Source organism: Alternaria triticimaculans, assembly GCF_023758025.1.
Source record: "Alternaria triticimaculans strain BMP 0046 chromosome Unknown scaffold_39, whole genome shotgun sequence".
NCBI lineage: Eukaryota > Fungi > Ascomycota > Dothideomycetes > Pleosporales > Pleosporaceae > Alternaria > Alternaria triticimaculans.
Genome location: NW_026055996.1, coordinates 98,003 through 112,107, shown reverse-complemented (window position 1 = coordinate 112,107; position 14,105 = coordinate 98,003). Strand labels below are relative to the sequence as shown.

Sequence of the window (14,105 nt, the reverse complement as noted above, 5' to 3'; positions counted from 1 at the left end):
TTTTCTTTTATTAGTATCTAAATATTATATCTTAGTTTAATAAACTTTAATATATAGAAAGTTCTAGATTAGTAGTATATATATATACTATAATTTATAGATTTAAACTTCTATTTAAAATTTAAAATTCTACACTTAAGATCTAATATAGTAGTAAACTCTTCTAAAATAATATAGTTCTTTAATTCTAAAAAATATATACTAGAGGCTCTAATTCTTTAGTCTAGAAAGAATTATATACTTTTTATAATAAGAGTAGACTTTAAAAGCTAAATAAATAAATAAAATTATAAACTTCTCTTTAAGCTTCTTAATAAAGTAGATAGTAGTATTATTAGAAATTTATATAGTTTATAAATAGAAGTATAAATAAAGAAAGTTATATCTCTAGTTTAATATTTATAATAAATATAATAACTATACTAAGTTCTAGACTATCTATCTTTAGTTAAGTAATTATCTTTAATTCTTTATATATTTTTCTTTTAAAACTTTAAGTTTTAATCTAGTTCTAATATATTATAATCTATATATTAGTAGAAATTTCTAGATCTATAGAACTTAGATATATACTTAAAAAGAAAAGGTTAGAAGTTTTACTAATAGCTATAAAAAGTAATATCTTCTTCTTTAATATAGAGTTATTATTTATTATAAATAGTTTTTTATTTATATCTTAGGTTACTTAAATAAGCTAAATATAATTTATAATATAGCTAACTTTAAAAGCTTCTTATTATTTCTCTTATTATATATAATAAACTTAAAAAGAAATTTGTATTATTTTAGATAAACTAAATCTAAGACTTTCTATAACTATTAATTAAGTATAAGCTAGCCTAGACTAGATCTTTTTACTACTAAAAGATACTTATATAGCTAATTATAATCTAAAATAATAGAATTACTATATAGATAATAGTCTATATATTTAATTTTAAATAAGTAATTTCTAAGTTATAATATTCTTAATTAGCTAAGCTACTATTAGAATATAGTATTATAAATATAGTATCTTATTTTATTACGCTATTTATAAAGATAACGTAAAAGATTTTTATATACTTCTAGATTATTATACTAATTATAGAACTTATAATAAATTTAGAAATATTATAATACTACGTACTAAAAGAGTTCTAAGAATATAGCTTCTACTTCTCTAAAAAACTATACAACTATAATAAGTACTATAGAATTTAACTAATTCTTAGAATAGTCTATAGAACTAGCTTTTCTAAAGCTAGCAAAGCGTTTAAGATATATATATTTATATAATATATAATATCTACAAAGTAAATACTAATAGAAAGCGTTATTATTAGTAGTAAAGTTTTTAGGTCTTAGAAATATATCTTAAAATACTATTCTTAGGCTTATAAAACCTCTAGGCAGTTTTGCTCTTAGCTTGTTATATAGGCAGAAGACATTAAACAGATACCTAGGTACTCTGTCTACTAGAAAGTAACGTCGAGAGGCCTAAAAGCTTAGGTAGAGTAGTCTACGATGTGCATCTCTTAAGGCCATAGGTGCTCATGCTATCTGCTGGTCAATCGAGAAGCAATTCTTAACGGAAATCGGCGATTTGGTAATGCCGTACATGCGGCAGAAATGGCAGGCCATGTTTATATTGTAGAAGTCCTCCTGGAAGCTGGGGCTACCTAGGTAATGTCAACATCGAAGGCAGTCACTTCACCTAACACAGCTTTTGAAGCCACTGCATACTATGTCCAAAACAAGGCATTCCCCTTCATGTACAGAGCGGCGCAGATGCGCGTCGTAGCCAACTTTCTCATAAGGCTTTTCACGCAGCAGCTGAAGGTATCGCGCAAGCGCCCATTGTGGCTGGCGGTACTATTGATGTCAGGCGAGACGAACAGCCACCTCTGCTAATCCAGGAGACATTTCGCTTGTGGACGCGCTGCCAGAACGAACCGAGAACTGGACATTGGATGGAAGCCGGAACGGACACGCACGTTCAGAGTCGTTGGAATAAGCTATGCTAGCGCTTTCTTGAAAGGGAAGGCAGCACACTCCATGCAGCTGGGTTGGTTGAGCGAGCAATTGAATACTCACTCTGACAACGCCACCACACGTCTAGAAATGTGACGACCTCATCTAGCAGGCATAAACAGAATCCGCACGTGCTGTCACCTTCCGTACTCAGCTTAGCGCTACGTCTCAGCTGCAAAACAGGCCCCGGGGCCGTGTGATTGGTCAACTTTTGTCCTGATGAGGACTGATGCTGTCTGCACTGCTAACTACTATTGTCGTGTTGTGTCGTTCGTGTACAGGAGCTACCAGCTTAGGAGTAAGTGCACTTGCACAGTAAAATATCATGTGATCTAGCCAACATGGAATAATTGTGTATAAGTACGACGGGTTCCTTGTGATGTGAGTACACACTCTCTCCATCGACATCGAGGCATCACAGGTCGACCGGTTCTTTCAGTCTAGCACACTTGTCTACATAGCGAAGTTCGTACTGTACAGCAAAAACCTGCTCATCATGCGCTTCTTCGCCATTACCACCGCCGGAACGCTCCTGTTCCAAAGCAGCACCATCATGGCCGCCACGGTCGACCTTCAGGTGAGGCTTGCTTGAGCAATCCCGACCTTTCCCACAAAAGCGAATAGCTAACATGCTCCGTTTTCCCTTAAGGCACGAGGCTGCTCCCGCTCTAACACCGGTACACACTGCATCTCCTCCGACCAGGGTACCCAAGACAACGCTCGCGCCGCACTGAAAGACCTCATGAGTCAATGCGGCAACGGCAACCTACCAGGGAACGCCAAACGCGTCTCCAGCAACGCGTACAACGGTATTGTTGCCTACGCCTGCAATGGCTTCTGCCGCACTGGCTACATGCCCTGCCAGGACGCTGAGTGGAGCATCAACCGCGTCATCAACAACTGCAACTTTGGCAAGGGTATGGGATGGGATAGCCAGGAGACAAGGGGCACGTGGTATGGCATTGCGCATGATTGGGACAACCCGTGTGGCTATGGCTACACGGGTCGTGGTGCGACTTACTAGTAAAGATGAGTCGTGGAAGACCGATATGATTCAATCCATAGAACCAGTAATTGGGTGACAAGGTTTTCCAGCCTCAATAGCAGCCTTGCGTCAATCAAGAAATTTGTGCACCACAAATGGCCAGCTCGCAAGATTAGAAATAATCGCGTGCAGATTGCGTACAAGTGAGACAAGTACATAGAGTCGTGCTGCAAGCACATTGCGGCTAACCTGGTTTATGTGGCTTGGGATTACGTACAGGTACTATGCTAAATCAAGACCACGCGGATATTGAGCGCTCATTGCCGGACGACTAAACAAATCTAACCCCATTTCAGAGAGCACAGGGTAGTCAGATGCATGATGAATCCAACACTTCAGAGGATTCTCGACATCCTGATTGGCCTGATTGGCACTAGCCATAAAGTCATCAGACTCAGAGGCCAGTCCTGTGCGAATTCGTCCCGATGTGGTAGACACTGAAGTAGCCGCGGGCCACTGACGACGCTTACGAGTTTGCTAGGAAAGATCAAGCGCAATATCGCTATTAGTAGTGCCATCATCATCATCCTTCTGTGTTGATTCAGCTACATCCACTTCGTAGCTTACGTACACATTCTGACCTACATGCTTTGCCTTCGCGATCCACTTCTCCCCAAGACTCCGTTCGAGCTCGAGATAGGTAAAGTAGTTCGCAGGACTCAGGGCGACTGCGCATCGGTATGCTGGCGTAACATCCGTAAGGGTTTAGCATTCTTCAAGCTTGGTGCAGTAGGTATCAATAGCGTATGAACAGTGGTTGAAAACCTCCCTGGGGTGGTCGTCTGCGACTTTTCAGCATGCTGGAGCTTCTCACAGAGGATACCAACTTGCCGCTAACAAAAGCTCGGGTGACGATGCCGAGATTTGTGTTCTACATAGAGTTTGCGAAAAGACCGGCATATCTACAGTGGAACTATTATTGAAACATGGCAAGTCTTCCTCTTCGAAGGATAAGGAAGGCAGGACATCGCTTCGGATCAGTGTTAGGAAGCCCTCAAAACTAAGAAAATTTGCGAAGCGTGTTCATTATCACGTCGGTCCTTCGTACGATGGAACGATCGTCAATGTACTGCTTAGTGGCAGACTCTCAGACACCGATCTCAGACATCGGAAGATTGAACTACTCGTTATCGGAAGACGATGGGGAAGAGGATCTTCTGAAAGACCACACTGGAGCTGATACCTTGAAAGGAGAGCCGCAATACAACCCCTTTGCAGGAGATATTCGACGAACATAAGCAAAAAATGTAGTCTCTCCACTCCCATGCTGTGTATCTTGAGCGAGATAGCTTAACTTTGTAGGGTGTTTATTTCTTTGGAGAAGAAATACACTGTATCTTAAAACTTAACTTAATTAGACCTTGTGACTAGTAAAGTCAACGTGGCTCTTGGTGCTTCAACAGGTGCGGCTCGAAGTATCTGTTCATGCATGCGCGAAGGATCTAGTGCCAGACCAAGTGGGCCAACGAGTGACGGGGCGGCACGGACGGATGCCTGTCTCCGGAAACGTCATGCCGGCAAATGCAACAAGCACGCAGACGACAAGCGTTTGGTAGGCGATGTCCCAGACGTATTGATCCAACACAGCGGGTGTGGGATTCGCGTTGTTGAACACTCCCGAGGTCCAGTGGGTCGGACGAGCGAAAGACGGTAAAGAGACTGCGGATATCAGGCCTTTGTATCACAACGTAGCTGATCTAAGATCCAAACATCGCGGAAACGACTAAGCGCTGAGCGGTCGGGTGGGAAAACGAGTCATGTGTACTTCGGCGCATGGCGCAATAGGAAGGCAAGAACCCCACCGAACGATGGTTATCGTGCGAAAGGATCGAAGGATTGCAATAGAAGGCTGCCCCGCGCTGCTTTCTTTATCCTTTGACAAACATTGCAGAACAAACACTCATCGCCAGACATGCCAATACCTGTACCAGATATCCTCGAGCGGGTTGCGGCCGCCGGCAGAGGTTACGAAGCCGAGCAAATCGGCTCACGAGAAAGTCTCATCGAGCTTGGTCGAGACCTGGTTGCGGCGCTCGAGATACCCAGTGAATTCCTGCAGAGAAGCTTTTGGGCCGAGGTTCGTGACTGAACCTGCACTGTTACCAGCATACTGATGAGTCTACAGCCGGCATTGTCAGCGCACTGCAAGTTCGCTGTTGAAGTCAAACTCTTCCAGCATCTTAGAGATGCAGGCGATGCCGGAGTTAGTCCGGGCGACCTTGCTCAAAAGACGAGCGTTGACCCCATTCTATTGCAACGGATCATGCGTCACCTAATCGCAATGAAGGTCGTTTCCTTCTCGAACGGTAGATTCCTCGGTACCCGTCTGAGCCACGAACTTGCAGCGGACAACTATCAGAAGAGCATTGACTTCTGCTACGACGTGTCACGACCGTCGTTCAATGGTTTCCCGGAGTATTTCAAGAAGACTGGTTACAGGCTCCCCACGTCGCCTACAGAAGGACCATTGCAGGATGCGCATGGAACAAATTTGCCTTTTTTCCCATGGTTGGTCGCAACGCCTCCTCATCTCGATGAGTTCGACAACTTTATGTCGGTGTATCGCGTGGGTAAGGCGAATTGGTTCGACCCCGGCTTCTACCCGGTCGCAGAACGGTTGATTGATGGCTTTGATCCCAGCTGCAGCGAGGCCCTTCTGGTCGATGTCGGCGGCGGTCGCGGTCACGACGTCCAGCAGTTCGTGACTCAGCACCATTCTCATCCGGGCAAGGTTGTTCTTCAGGATCAAGAGCCAGTCATCGCGGCTATCAAGGATAAGGAAAGGCTTCCTTTTGAGAGTCAGGTCCATGATTTCTATACGCCTCAGCCGATTCAGTCAGCCAGGGCGTACTCACTGCACTCAATTCTGCACGACTGGAATGACAAAGAAGGCGTCAGGATTCTCGAAAGCCTGAAGCCAGCACTGAAGCCCGGCTACTCGCGGGTGCTGCTGAACGAGATTGTGCTTTCGGAAGAGAAGCCTACCATCGCCGCCACCTCTATGGATATGATGATGTTAGCACATCTTTCGGTGCGCGAGAGAACAGAAGCGGAGTGGAAGGCGATAATTGAAAAGGCTGGTCTGAACTTCTTAGCCATCTACAATTACCCCGGGGTTGCTGAGAGTGTTATTGAAGCGGAACTACGGGAATAAGGCGCGGAGCTGCAATGACAAATGGAACGGGGTAATAGATGTCGTGTAATAAGGGAAGTAAGAATGAATAGAGTGCGCTTTTGACGCAAATTGCGGCATAGTCCTCGGCGGGGCTGGTCATTGAGACTGGGAAGTGTAATGACGCGCAATGAGTATGTTGTGTGGCGATGAAGCGCGTAGCGCAGCCCGCTGCCGGAAGGAACTCGGAGCAGCTAGCGCCAACCGAACGTTTAAACACGGCCCAGCTGATTAGTCCGTCGCTCTCGTCCCTGCCACATGTGCGCGCCTCGATAACCAACAAGCACATTGATGTGGTACATTCGAATGGTTTGAATTTCCGATTCGGTCTCTATTTTGGTCCCTCTATGGATGCGCACTTTCTACCCCGACCTTGGCGCTCTGAATATTACCCAGGTACAGAGCCCCTACCCCAAGACCAGGCATCATCACACATCTACTCGCAAAAATAGGCCCCATCACGGCCATGGTACATCAACCATCCGCCCATAGGCCCCCAGCAGTATATGGTACCGTCAGGCCGTTGAATGCCGTCCCCATATTGAGGGTCAACGGGAGGTGAACTCCAAACTGGAAACATGCCGTTGGTATGAGCGAACAGACGCTGGTCATGCTGTACCGTTGCTAGACGCAGCCGCTCTCCAATGCCGCTGAAGCTTCCACTTACTGGACGCGGCCTCCGCGTCTCACGATTGATATGAGACGGCTCACGACCCATGCGTTCCGGTCTACTATCCGCGTTCGTGACAATAGCGCGCTGCGTGTCATTCCGTCCAGTGCTTGTCATTACTGATTGTACAGCAGCGCGAGCAGTGTCCACGTCCCCTTGGTTGAGACGACGTAGTCCTCTGAGCCGACGAATCATGGAGCGAGCTTGCGCAAGGCTATCAAAACGCTGCTCTAACGAATCATTGTCTTCGATGCGACGCTGGCTGTTGAGAGCCGCGTAGATCTCGTCGAGTTGTACATCTAGTGCAGCGAGTTCTTCACTGTAGCCGTCGGTGGGCGAGGGCACTCGAGTATCGCGTGGAGGTAATGCTCCATGGCTGAGGATCGCTTCAGCTGAGTTTGCGCGAGAATGCCCAGGCGAGCGCATGATACTTCGAGGAGTCGGCGAAGACGGTTGTGGACTATAGGGACCGGAGATCGTGGGGTCTCGTGAGACACGATCTGTCCGAACCGTATCTGCAAACCGCACGTTACGTGACGGTGAATTGATACCATGCGCTTGTCCCATGGTCAAAGTGTCAAAGTCGTGCGCCAGACGATCGATCGTCTCACCTCCAGATCGACGCGCAGGAATCTGGCGACTAGCTGTACCCCTATTTCTGATGGTGTTCAGATTCTCCATGGTACCCTGTAAAGCCTCGACGAAACTGGGGATTTGGCGACGCTGACTACTCAGCAGAGACGCAACATGTTCCCGAACTTGATCGCGTTCGCTCGACAATAGCTCTTCGTCCAGCCAGTCAATTGGAATTGGGTGTACGGCATTGATGTTACGATCGCCGTCCAACGGGATGTAATCGGCATTAGCTGCCCTGCTGACAGCCGCTGCAGTACGGTATTGTCCGTAAAGGGTGTGAAGTGTGCGGTTGTGAGAAGCCATCTTGTTGCTGTCGGAGAGGTTGGGCCTGTAGACCTGCAAGTAGCCTGAGAAGAGAATCTGCCCTTGGGACTCGTGTGGAAGGTGGGTTTTGGATGGGTTGATAGCGAGCCGATAACACCGGCCTAACTCCTTCGCAGCTTGTAGATTTTGTTCAAAGCTGTAAGTTTTACCAGGGTTGAAGTAGGAGTAGACAAATCGCTGATAGCTGTGGAGGAGGCGCTCTTTTATAGCTATGGCCGAACGCGGTCGCATAGCCATCAGCAGATCGAGTAATGTCACAATTGAGAGCTTTCACCTCTCCTCAGTGGCTGCAGATGAAGGTAGTAGTAGGGAACTTAGCACGGTTAGTGAAAACATCGAACGTGTGTGAGCCTTCCAGTCTCTCAAGCAACCCGTTGCAGCCACCTTCACCGTGGTCGCGACCCATCGGTCCCGAGGTTTGTCAAAACCGAGTTTTGGTCGCCTCCGGTGATCTTATCGCAGAATCTGCCAGTCGACACCACCCACTTCACAGTCGTTGTAGATTTTGGAAGTTAGTAACCCACTATGCTTTTAAGTGATAGAGCGAAAAACCGATACAGAATTGACATTTTTTCTCTATTTATTGTGCGTGCTACATACGTGTATGCCAAGTCAGAACTGCTATTTCCAAACGCCCCTGAACTGACTGGGATCTAGGAACGGAAATGGCGGCAAATCCGACGACGACGACCTTGACTCCCCGTAAACATCAGGTGCACCTGCCTGCAGAAATTGGTCATACAAGCTATGACCCATTTGACGGCGTCTGTTGTACGCCTCAGCGGCACGGTAGTTAGCAACCTGTTGAAGAACCTCTTGTTGCTGACGCAGAAGCTCCTCGGAGTCCCCGCAGTCAAATTGCGAGAAACGATGGACCATCCGATCGAACTCTTCATCCTCTCGCAAAGGCTCTCGGCGCTCGGTGTCTCGTGTTCCTCCACTACCTTTTGCTTGCTTAGGGCCGTCCAGTGGTAGTTGCTCTTGCTTGGCTGCATCGAGAACGCGCATAGCTTTCTCATGCCTTGTCCGCGCGATGGCAAGCGTTGCAAATCCGAATTTGCGTATCTTTTCGTCGTCGAGGCCTGAGTAGCGCTCTCCTCTGATGTGAACTTTGTCGAGGCATGCCCGTGCGCGGTCTATGCTTTCGATTACGCCCTCTCGGTAACGTGATTGAGTGATGACCTGGTTCAAAGTCCTCATCGACTCGGAAAGATCGTCGTCGATCTTTTGCAGTTCCTGCCTCAGTGAGACAACTTCCGAGGCAGAGGGAAAGCGGGCCGGCACCAAAGACTCAGTTTCCGATGGTGCAGTGGATATGCTCCGCTGTGTCGGGGAAGATCCAGTTGTCCGCGAAGAACCGGTTGTCCGCGAAGAAACCGTTGTGGGCGAACAAACTGTTGATGCTACTTCCGCATCCGCTTCTGACGTCTCCCAAAGATCATCAGCAAGCTCAAGAGCATCCACTACAAGCGCGCGGGAGTCTGATAGGGCGCCCTTGCATTTGCGTTCGAGGACGCGCACCTTCTCGACTGCACTGCGAGCTTTCCGAATGGCGCCGTATAGATCGCGCCGCGCAGCTGAGCTGGCGACGGTCAAAGCAAGCGATTCGAGACTGGCAAGATGCTCTTCTTGAAGCGCCAGTTCGCGGCTTGCAGCGCTGTGCTCCACGACTAAAACGCGTGTCTTCTCGTCGAGCTTTGCGTCCTTGAGGAAGTCGATGTGCCTGCTAGGCTTGCGCATCTTGCTGGAGCTGGATGATCGCGATTCACTGCTACCCTCAGACTGGAAGACCGAGCTTGGCGTACTAACGGAGGACGGAGGATAGCCAGGGGGTACGGTACTCTCCCATTTATCTATATTCCGGCTACGCTCAAGTGCGCCTGACCTTGAGCCGCTGACGACATCGGTGTCAGCCTCCACGTGCATGGAGGAATGTTTGCCCCGGGACTCCTGATGCTCTCTTGCCGTATGGTACGTCCGATTACTGGTCGCATCCGTCGTGGTTGAGTCCGAACTGGTTTTGGGAATGTGGTCCATCTCCTGTTGAACTGTCTTTAATGTGCCCAAAGTTCTTCTCACGGCTTCGACGAGTCCGCTGTCACGGTAATTGTTATTGGATAGCTGGGAAGTGATGTGCTTGTTAACCGCAGCGCGTTCCTGAGAGTGCAAGTCGCGAAGATACGCCTCTGGTATCGGATGGACCACGTTGAACGCCAGCTCAGTCTCTCTGACCGAGATGAACTCTCCGAATGGCGCATCTTCGACAGCAGCGATGCTTTTGTAGCGGCCTCCGATTGTATGGACGGTTCGGGGAGCCATTGCGGTACCGTCTTTGATGGGATTAGGTGCTGGTGTCGTGCACTGGATATTCGCCGATAATTGACAGTACAGGTATCAGGAGAAGCGCGCGCTGTAGAAGTGTGCTCGGTAGAGGTGTGGTATAAGATCTTTTGTAAAGCTGCGGAGAGCGCGCGTTTATATACACATACGAAAGGGGTGTCCAGGCTCCAGCAGTCCTCTAGTTCTCGTCGTGTTTCTTGGCGCATGGTCAATTCTTCCAGTGCGTCATTGGGAGAAGAGGACCTGCTACGATGAACGATGAGAAGCCGTGCGCACTGCTATAGCAATTCTCGTGTGCCTAGCAAGCGCGCACAGACCCGAAACTTGGTGCCCCTGTTACAATCGAGAATGAGATGAGACATATAGTCTGTCGAGTTTAACCATGATGACCTTCGAAAAGGCGGCCGAGCGGATGAGACCAGGCTCCATCCGGTTCCTCTGCGGTACCGATTCGATCACTCCAATAACCTCCTTTCTTGATACAGGTCTTATCCATACTCAGGCGGGGCGTGAAGGCGCTTGAGGCCTTGACTGTATTTTCCATGTGCTCCCATTCATCATAGTCGTGGAAATCGCCGTTCATATAAAACTCTTCTAAGGACTCTGGGAGAAGGGTCCTTACGTCGAAGTCGACATCAATCTGTTCGTAATCCTCCTTTCGGTAATAGCCTTGTTCTAGCGGCTCGTCATGCTCAGGGTCTCCCTCTGTTGCCATGTCGGGGCGAAGCATGCGCCATTGACAGTGGAGTACACGGAGCTTCTGGAACTCTCGGAGAGAAACAATCGCTGGGCCATCCTCAGGAGGTTCACTCTGTCAACTCATATCAGTTCGGAACATTGACGGGGGTTGGTGACTTACATCCGTGTCCTCCTCGCTGAGCATGAGCTCTTCCAACGAGCGGCCGGCGTGTGTAGCAACTGCTCGGATGACTTTCTTTGGTTCGTACCAGCTCGAATCGGACACCAGAGCATCACCACCGTTGTACGTTAGCTTCTTTAGATGCCGAATGTTCGCGAGTATGGTTGCAAGGCCATCCACGTCGAAGACAGAATGTCTGAAGAATAGCTCTTCCACGTTAGAGAACGGAGCAGCACCTGTGGGGAATAAAGTGCGTAGGACGTCCTCGCTAGGCGAACCACCCATTGCTTGCCCTACAAACGTCTTTACCGAAGGGATACTGAGATAAAAACACGCCCAATCAGGAGAGCTGCTTCCTTCGTCCAGAGCGTAACGCACGGCGACCGTCTTGAGATGTTGTAGGGGAAGCTTTGGTGCCATGACCGGGTTCTTGTAACCCCACGCGATCTGCCATACAACAAGCTCCAGACAGTCTTCCATTCCGACTTCTGAATGTCTGATGGTCGTAAGATAAGGTAGATAGTGCAACAGGAGTGCGACTATGGCGTCCTCGTAGCCTGCGTGAATTCGATCTTCGATAGATCCCATCGTGTCGTACGGCCGAGGTGAAAAGTTGAGGGTATAAGAGTATCGTCTCTGCAGATTCAATTCATCTACGCCGAACCCCGGATACAGATCTTGCAGCCCCCTTGCGGCGTCAATGAACAAGGCCTTGTCTTCTTCGGATGGCACAACGCCATGCTTTGGGTGGGAAACATGCAAACTCTCGTTCGCATTCCAATTGTATTGCCGGCTTTCTGGAAGGTTGAGTTCCCTGATGTACCACCCTAGTCGAGGGTTTGCTATTACGTCTCTCAAGGTCTCCCAAAGAAGCGTACGAGCATCGGTCGTGTCGATGACCTTCCATTTCGCAAGTAGTCGTGCATGCTGTCTCAACAAGGATTTGAGTAGTGTCGCATGGTCTTTGCAGGTAAGGGCAAAATTGAGAGTTGAGTCCGGGTCCAAGCTGTCAGCAATGTTTAGCTTGAGCTCCGGTGGCAGCGTAATGAGAGCCATGCTGGTGTCAAGATGGGATGGCTCTCAACGGACACGCCGCATGCCATGCTTTATATCGCGACGAGCAGAGCATCTGGGCGGATTGCTAGAGCTGTACAAGCCTAGCGCAAGGCTGCGACGAGATGCCGTGCTCCTTGGGGAGTGGTGGAACGACGCCGTGGCATGCGTAGCCGGCCCGCCGTCCAGCGCGCATCGCTGCACTGGGGGCCTGACGCCTGCCTGGAGCCCTCGCGGCTTGACTGGCCATCTCAGTTCACGCGCCGGGTTGCAGATCTTTTAAACATGGAATCTTTCATTGAGCAGTGGCACAGACAAGGTGAACAAAGAAGATGCAAACGCGATGGGTCAGAGCAGCCTGCATCGCCCCACGCGCGAAACTGACGCGTCTTGCGGCACGTGGCGCCAACTTCATCACTACCTAGGTACCGTTGCCACTCGCTGTACGAGTTTCATATCTAGACAATTCAACACGTTACTATTCAGCATTCCGTAAACTTAACATGCGCCGCAGTTATGCTACCCATCTATCTTCCGACATATTCGCGCCTTCTCGTCGTCAACAGCGAATTTGGCAGCTAGACCAGCTGCTCCACCAACATCAGGCTTTGCCTCATCGTCACACTCAGACCAGCAAGTCCACCTTGTCTGATCGACCTCTTCGTCGCCATAACCATCCTCATCCTCCACATCGTCCGAAACAGAGAGATGCATGTCTACCACCACATCCTCTTCCCCGATGAGGACTATAAGGGCGTCGGCGACGCTAATCATCTCGAGCATCTCCTCCCGCGCCGTTTCCGCACCTTGCAAGAACTGGTTGGCAAACGCTGAAATCGCTTGTATACCGGGGTGGAGGGATAGTATACCCTGATAGCGACTAGGGGGTCTGAGAGACGAGTCGTCGACCAAGGCGTCAAATTCAGCCTGGACATAGGTTGCGTATACCTTCAGGTTCAGGAGATCTGCTATCGAAGAGGACATTCGCGATGTGTCAATCCACTCCAACCCAAGTGGAGCAGCATGCCTACCAGGTTGGTAACTCTGACGCTGCTCCGGGTTGCGATTAAAGCAGGCGTTGCTGCGGGTGGGCCAGGTAATGGTGTCTGGTGTGAAAGTGACGTGTTTCTTCACTCGAGCCTTCGCGACCTTTGCCCTCGCTACGTCAAACGATGAAAGCTTTCGTTTCACTGCAGGCCTCGGAATGGCTTCTGTCAGTACAGCTGGGTATTTCATTCGCATCTGGGCAATACGTATTGCTTTCGCGGAGCTGTTGGTCGTCCATATACACCCTACGTCGCTTGAATGTTGTTTCTCCCAAGCTTCTTCGTACTTTTCAGAGCACTCTAGAAGCTCCACAAGCTCGACCAAGTGATAGCGCGCCAGGTGCCAACACTGTCTGACTAAAGCGAACTCATTGCGAACGCGCGCTTGCTGCCAAGGGCCGCCACATTTCTGGAATACCTGCGCAATCGCATCAAGGAACTCGAGACACATTTCCACTTCGCAGACCGGGCAATACCCGCCGGTGATGATGTCTGAAGGGTGCAGACCGTGTCCGCACATGGTTGCAGGGTTTCGATTTCGCGAGCGTACCTTGCCGCGCTTGAGCTTGATGCTTTCTTCGTTGGTGCGCCGATGTGCAAGAAACTCGCAATACTCTGTGGCATTTCGAACAATCCCAGGCAGTGATCCCACGCCGTGCTCTTCCTGCCACTTGGTGAAGTGCTGCACATCTTCAGGCGAGAAGAGAATGGCTGCGGGAACGTACTCAGCTATGGAAGAGGGCATGATGTGGAAAGTTGCGCTGGCGTGAATGAGTGAGTATTGGAGGATCGCAAAACATTGCCAGAAAGCCCGTGCTTATTCTCGAGTTTGTTTCCGTCGACTGTTCTGGAAGTGAATGCGCAATAGCGAATGGCAAGTGGAAGATCTACCGAGAACAGGGTGTTTGCACAGTGCGCAGTCATGGGTGTTTGGGTCATTGCGATGA

At 49.0% G+C, this 14,105-nt stretch overlaps 4 protein-coding genes across 4 annotated transcripts; 2 read left to right on the top strand and 2 right to left on the bottom strand.

The window, feature by feature from the left end:
- Positions 1-2,509: 2,509 nt before the first annotated feature.
- J4E78_010801 (uncharacterized protein) lies at positions 2,510-3,037 on the top strand (the record flags this gene model as incomplete). Its single annotated transcript, XM_049371377.1, has 2 exons — positions 2,510-2,590; positions 2,717-3,037. 2 exons carry the CDS (start codon positions 2,510-2,512, stop codon positions 3,035-3,037), a joined length of 402 nt encoding a protein of 133 aa, XP_049216942.1.
- A 1,933-nt stretch (positions 3,038-4,970) lies between these two features.
- On the top strand, positions 4,971-6,212 carry J4E78_010800 (uncharacterized protein; the record flags this gene model as incomplete). Its single annotated transcript, XM_049371376.1, has 2 exons — positions 4,971-5,135; positions 5,184-6,212. 2 exons carry the CDS (start codon positions 4,971-4,973, stop codon positions 6,210-6,212), a joined length of 1,194 nt encoding a protein of 397 aa, XP_049216941.1.
- Positions 6,213-8,481: 2,269 nt separating this feature from the next.
- On the bottom strand, positions 8,482-12,115 carry J4E78_010799 (uncharacterized protein; the record flags this gene model as incomplete). The annotated part of the gene is made up of 4 exons (XM_049371375.1): positions 8,482-10,208; positions 10,591-11,011; positions 11,060-11,886; positions 11,938-12,115. 4 exons carry the CDS (start codon positions 12,113-12,115, stop codon positions 8,482-8,484), a joined length of 3,153 nt encoding a protein of 1,050 aa, XP_049216940.1.
- Positions 12,116-12,631: 516 nt separating this feature from the next.
- Positions 12,632-13,903, bottom strand: J4E78_010798 (uncharacterized protein; the record flags this gene model as incomplete). Its single annotated transcript, XM_049371374.1, has 1 exon — positions 12,632-13,903. One exon carries the CDS (start codon positions 13,901-13,903, stop codon positions 12,632-12,634), a length of 1,272 nt encoding a protein of 423 aa, XP_049216939.1.
- Positions 13,904-14,105: the final 202 nt, after the last annotated feature.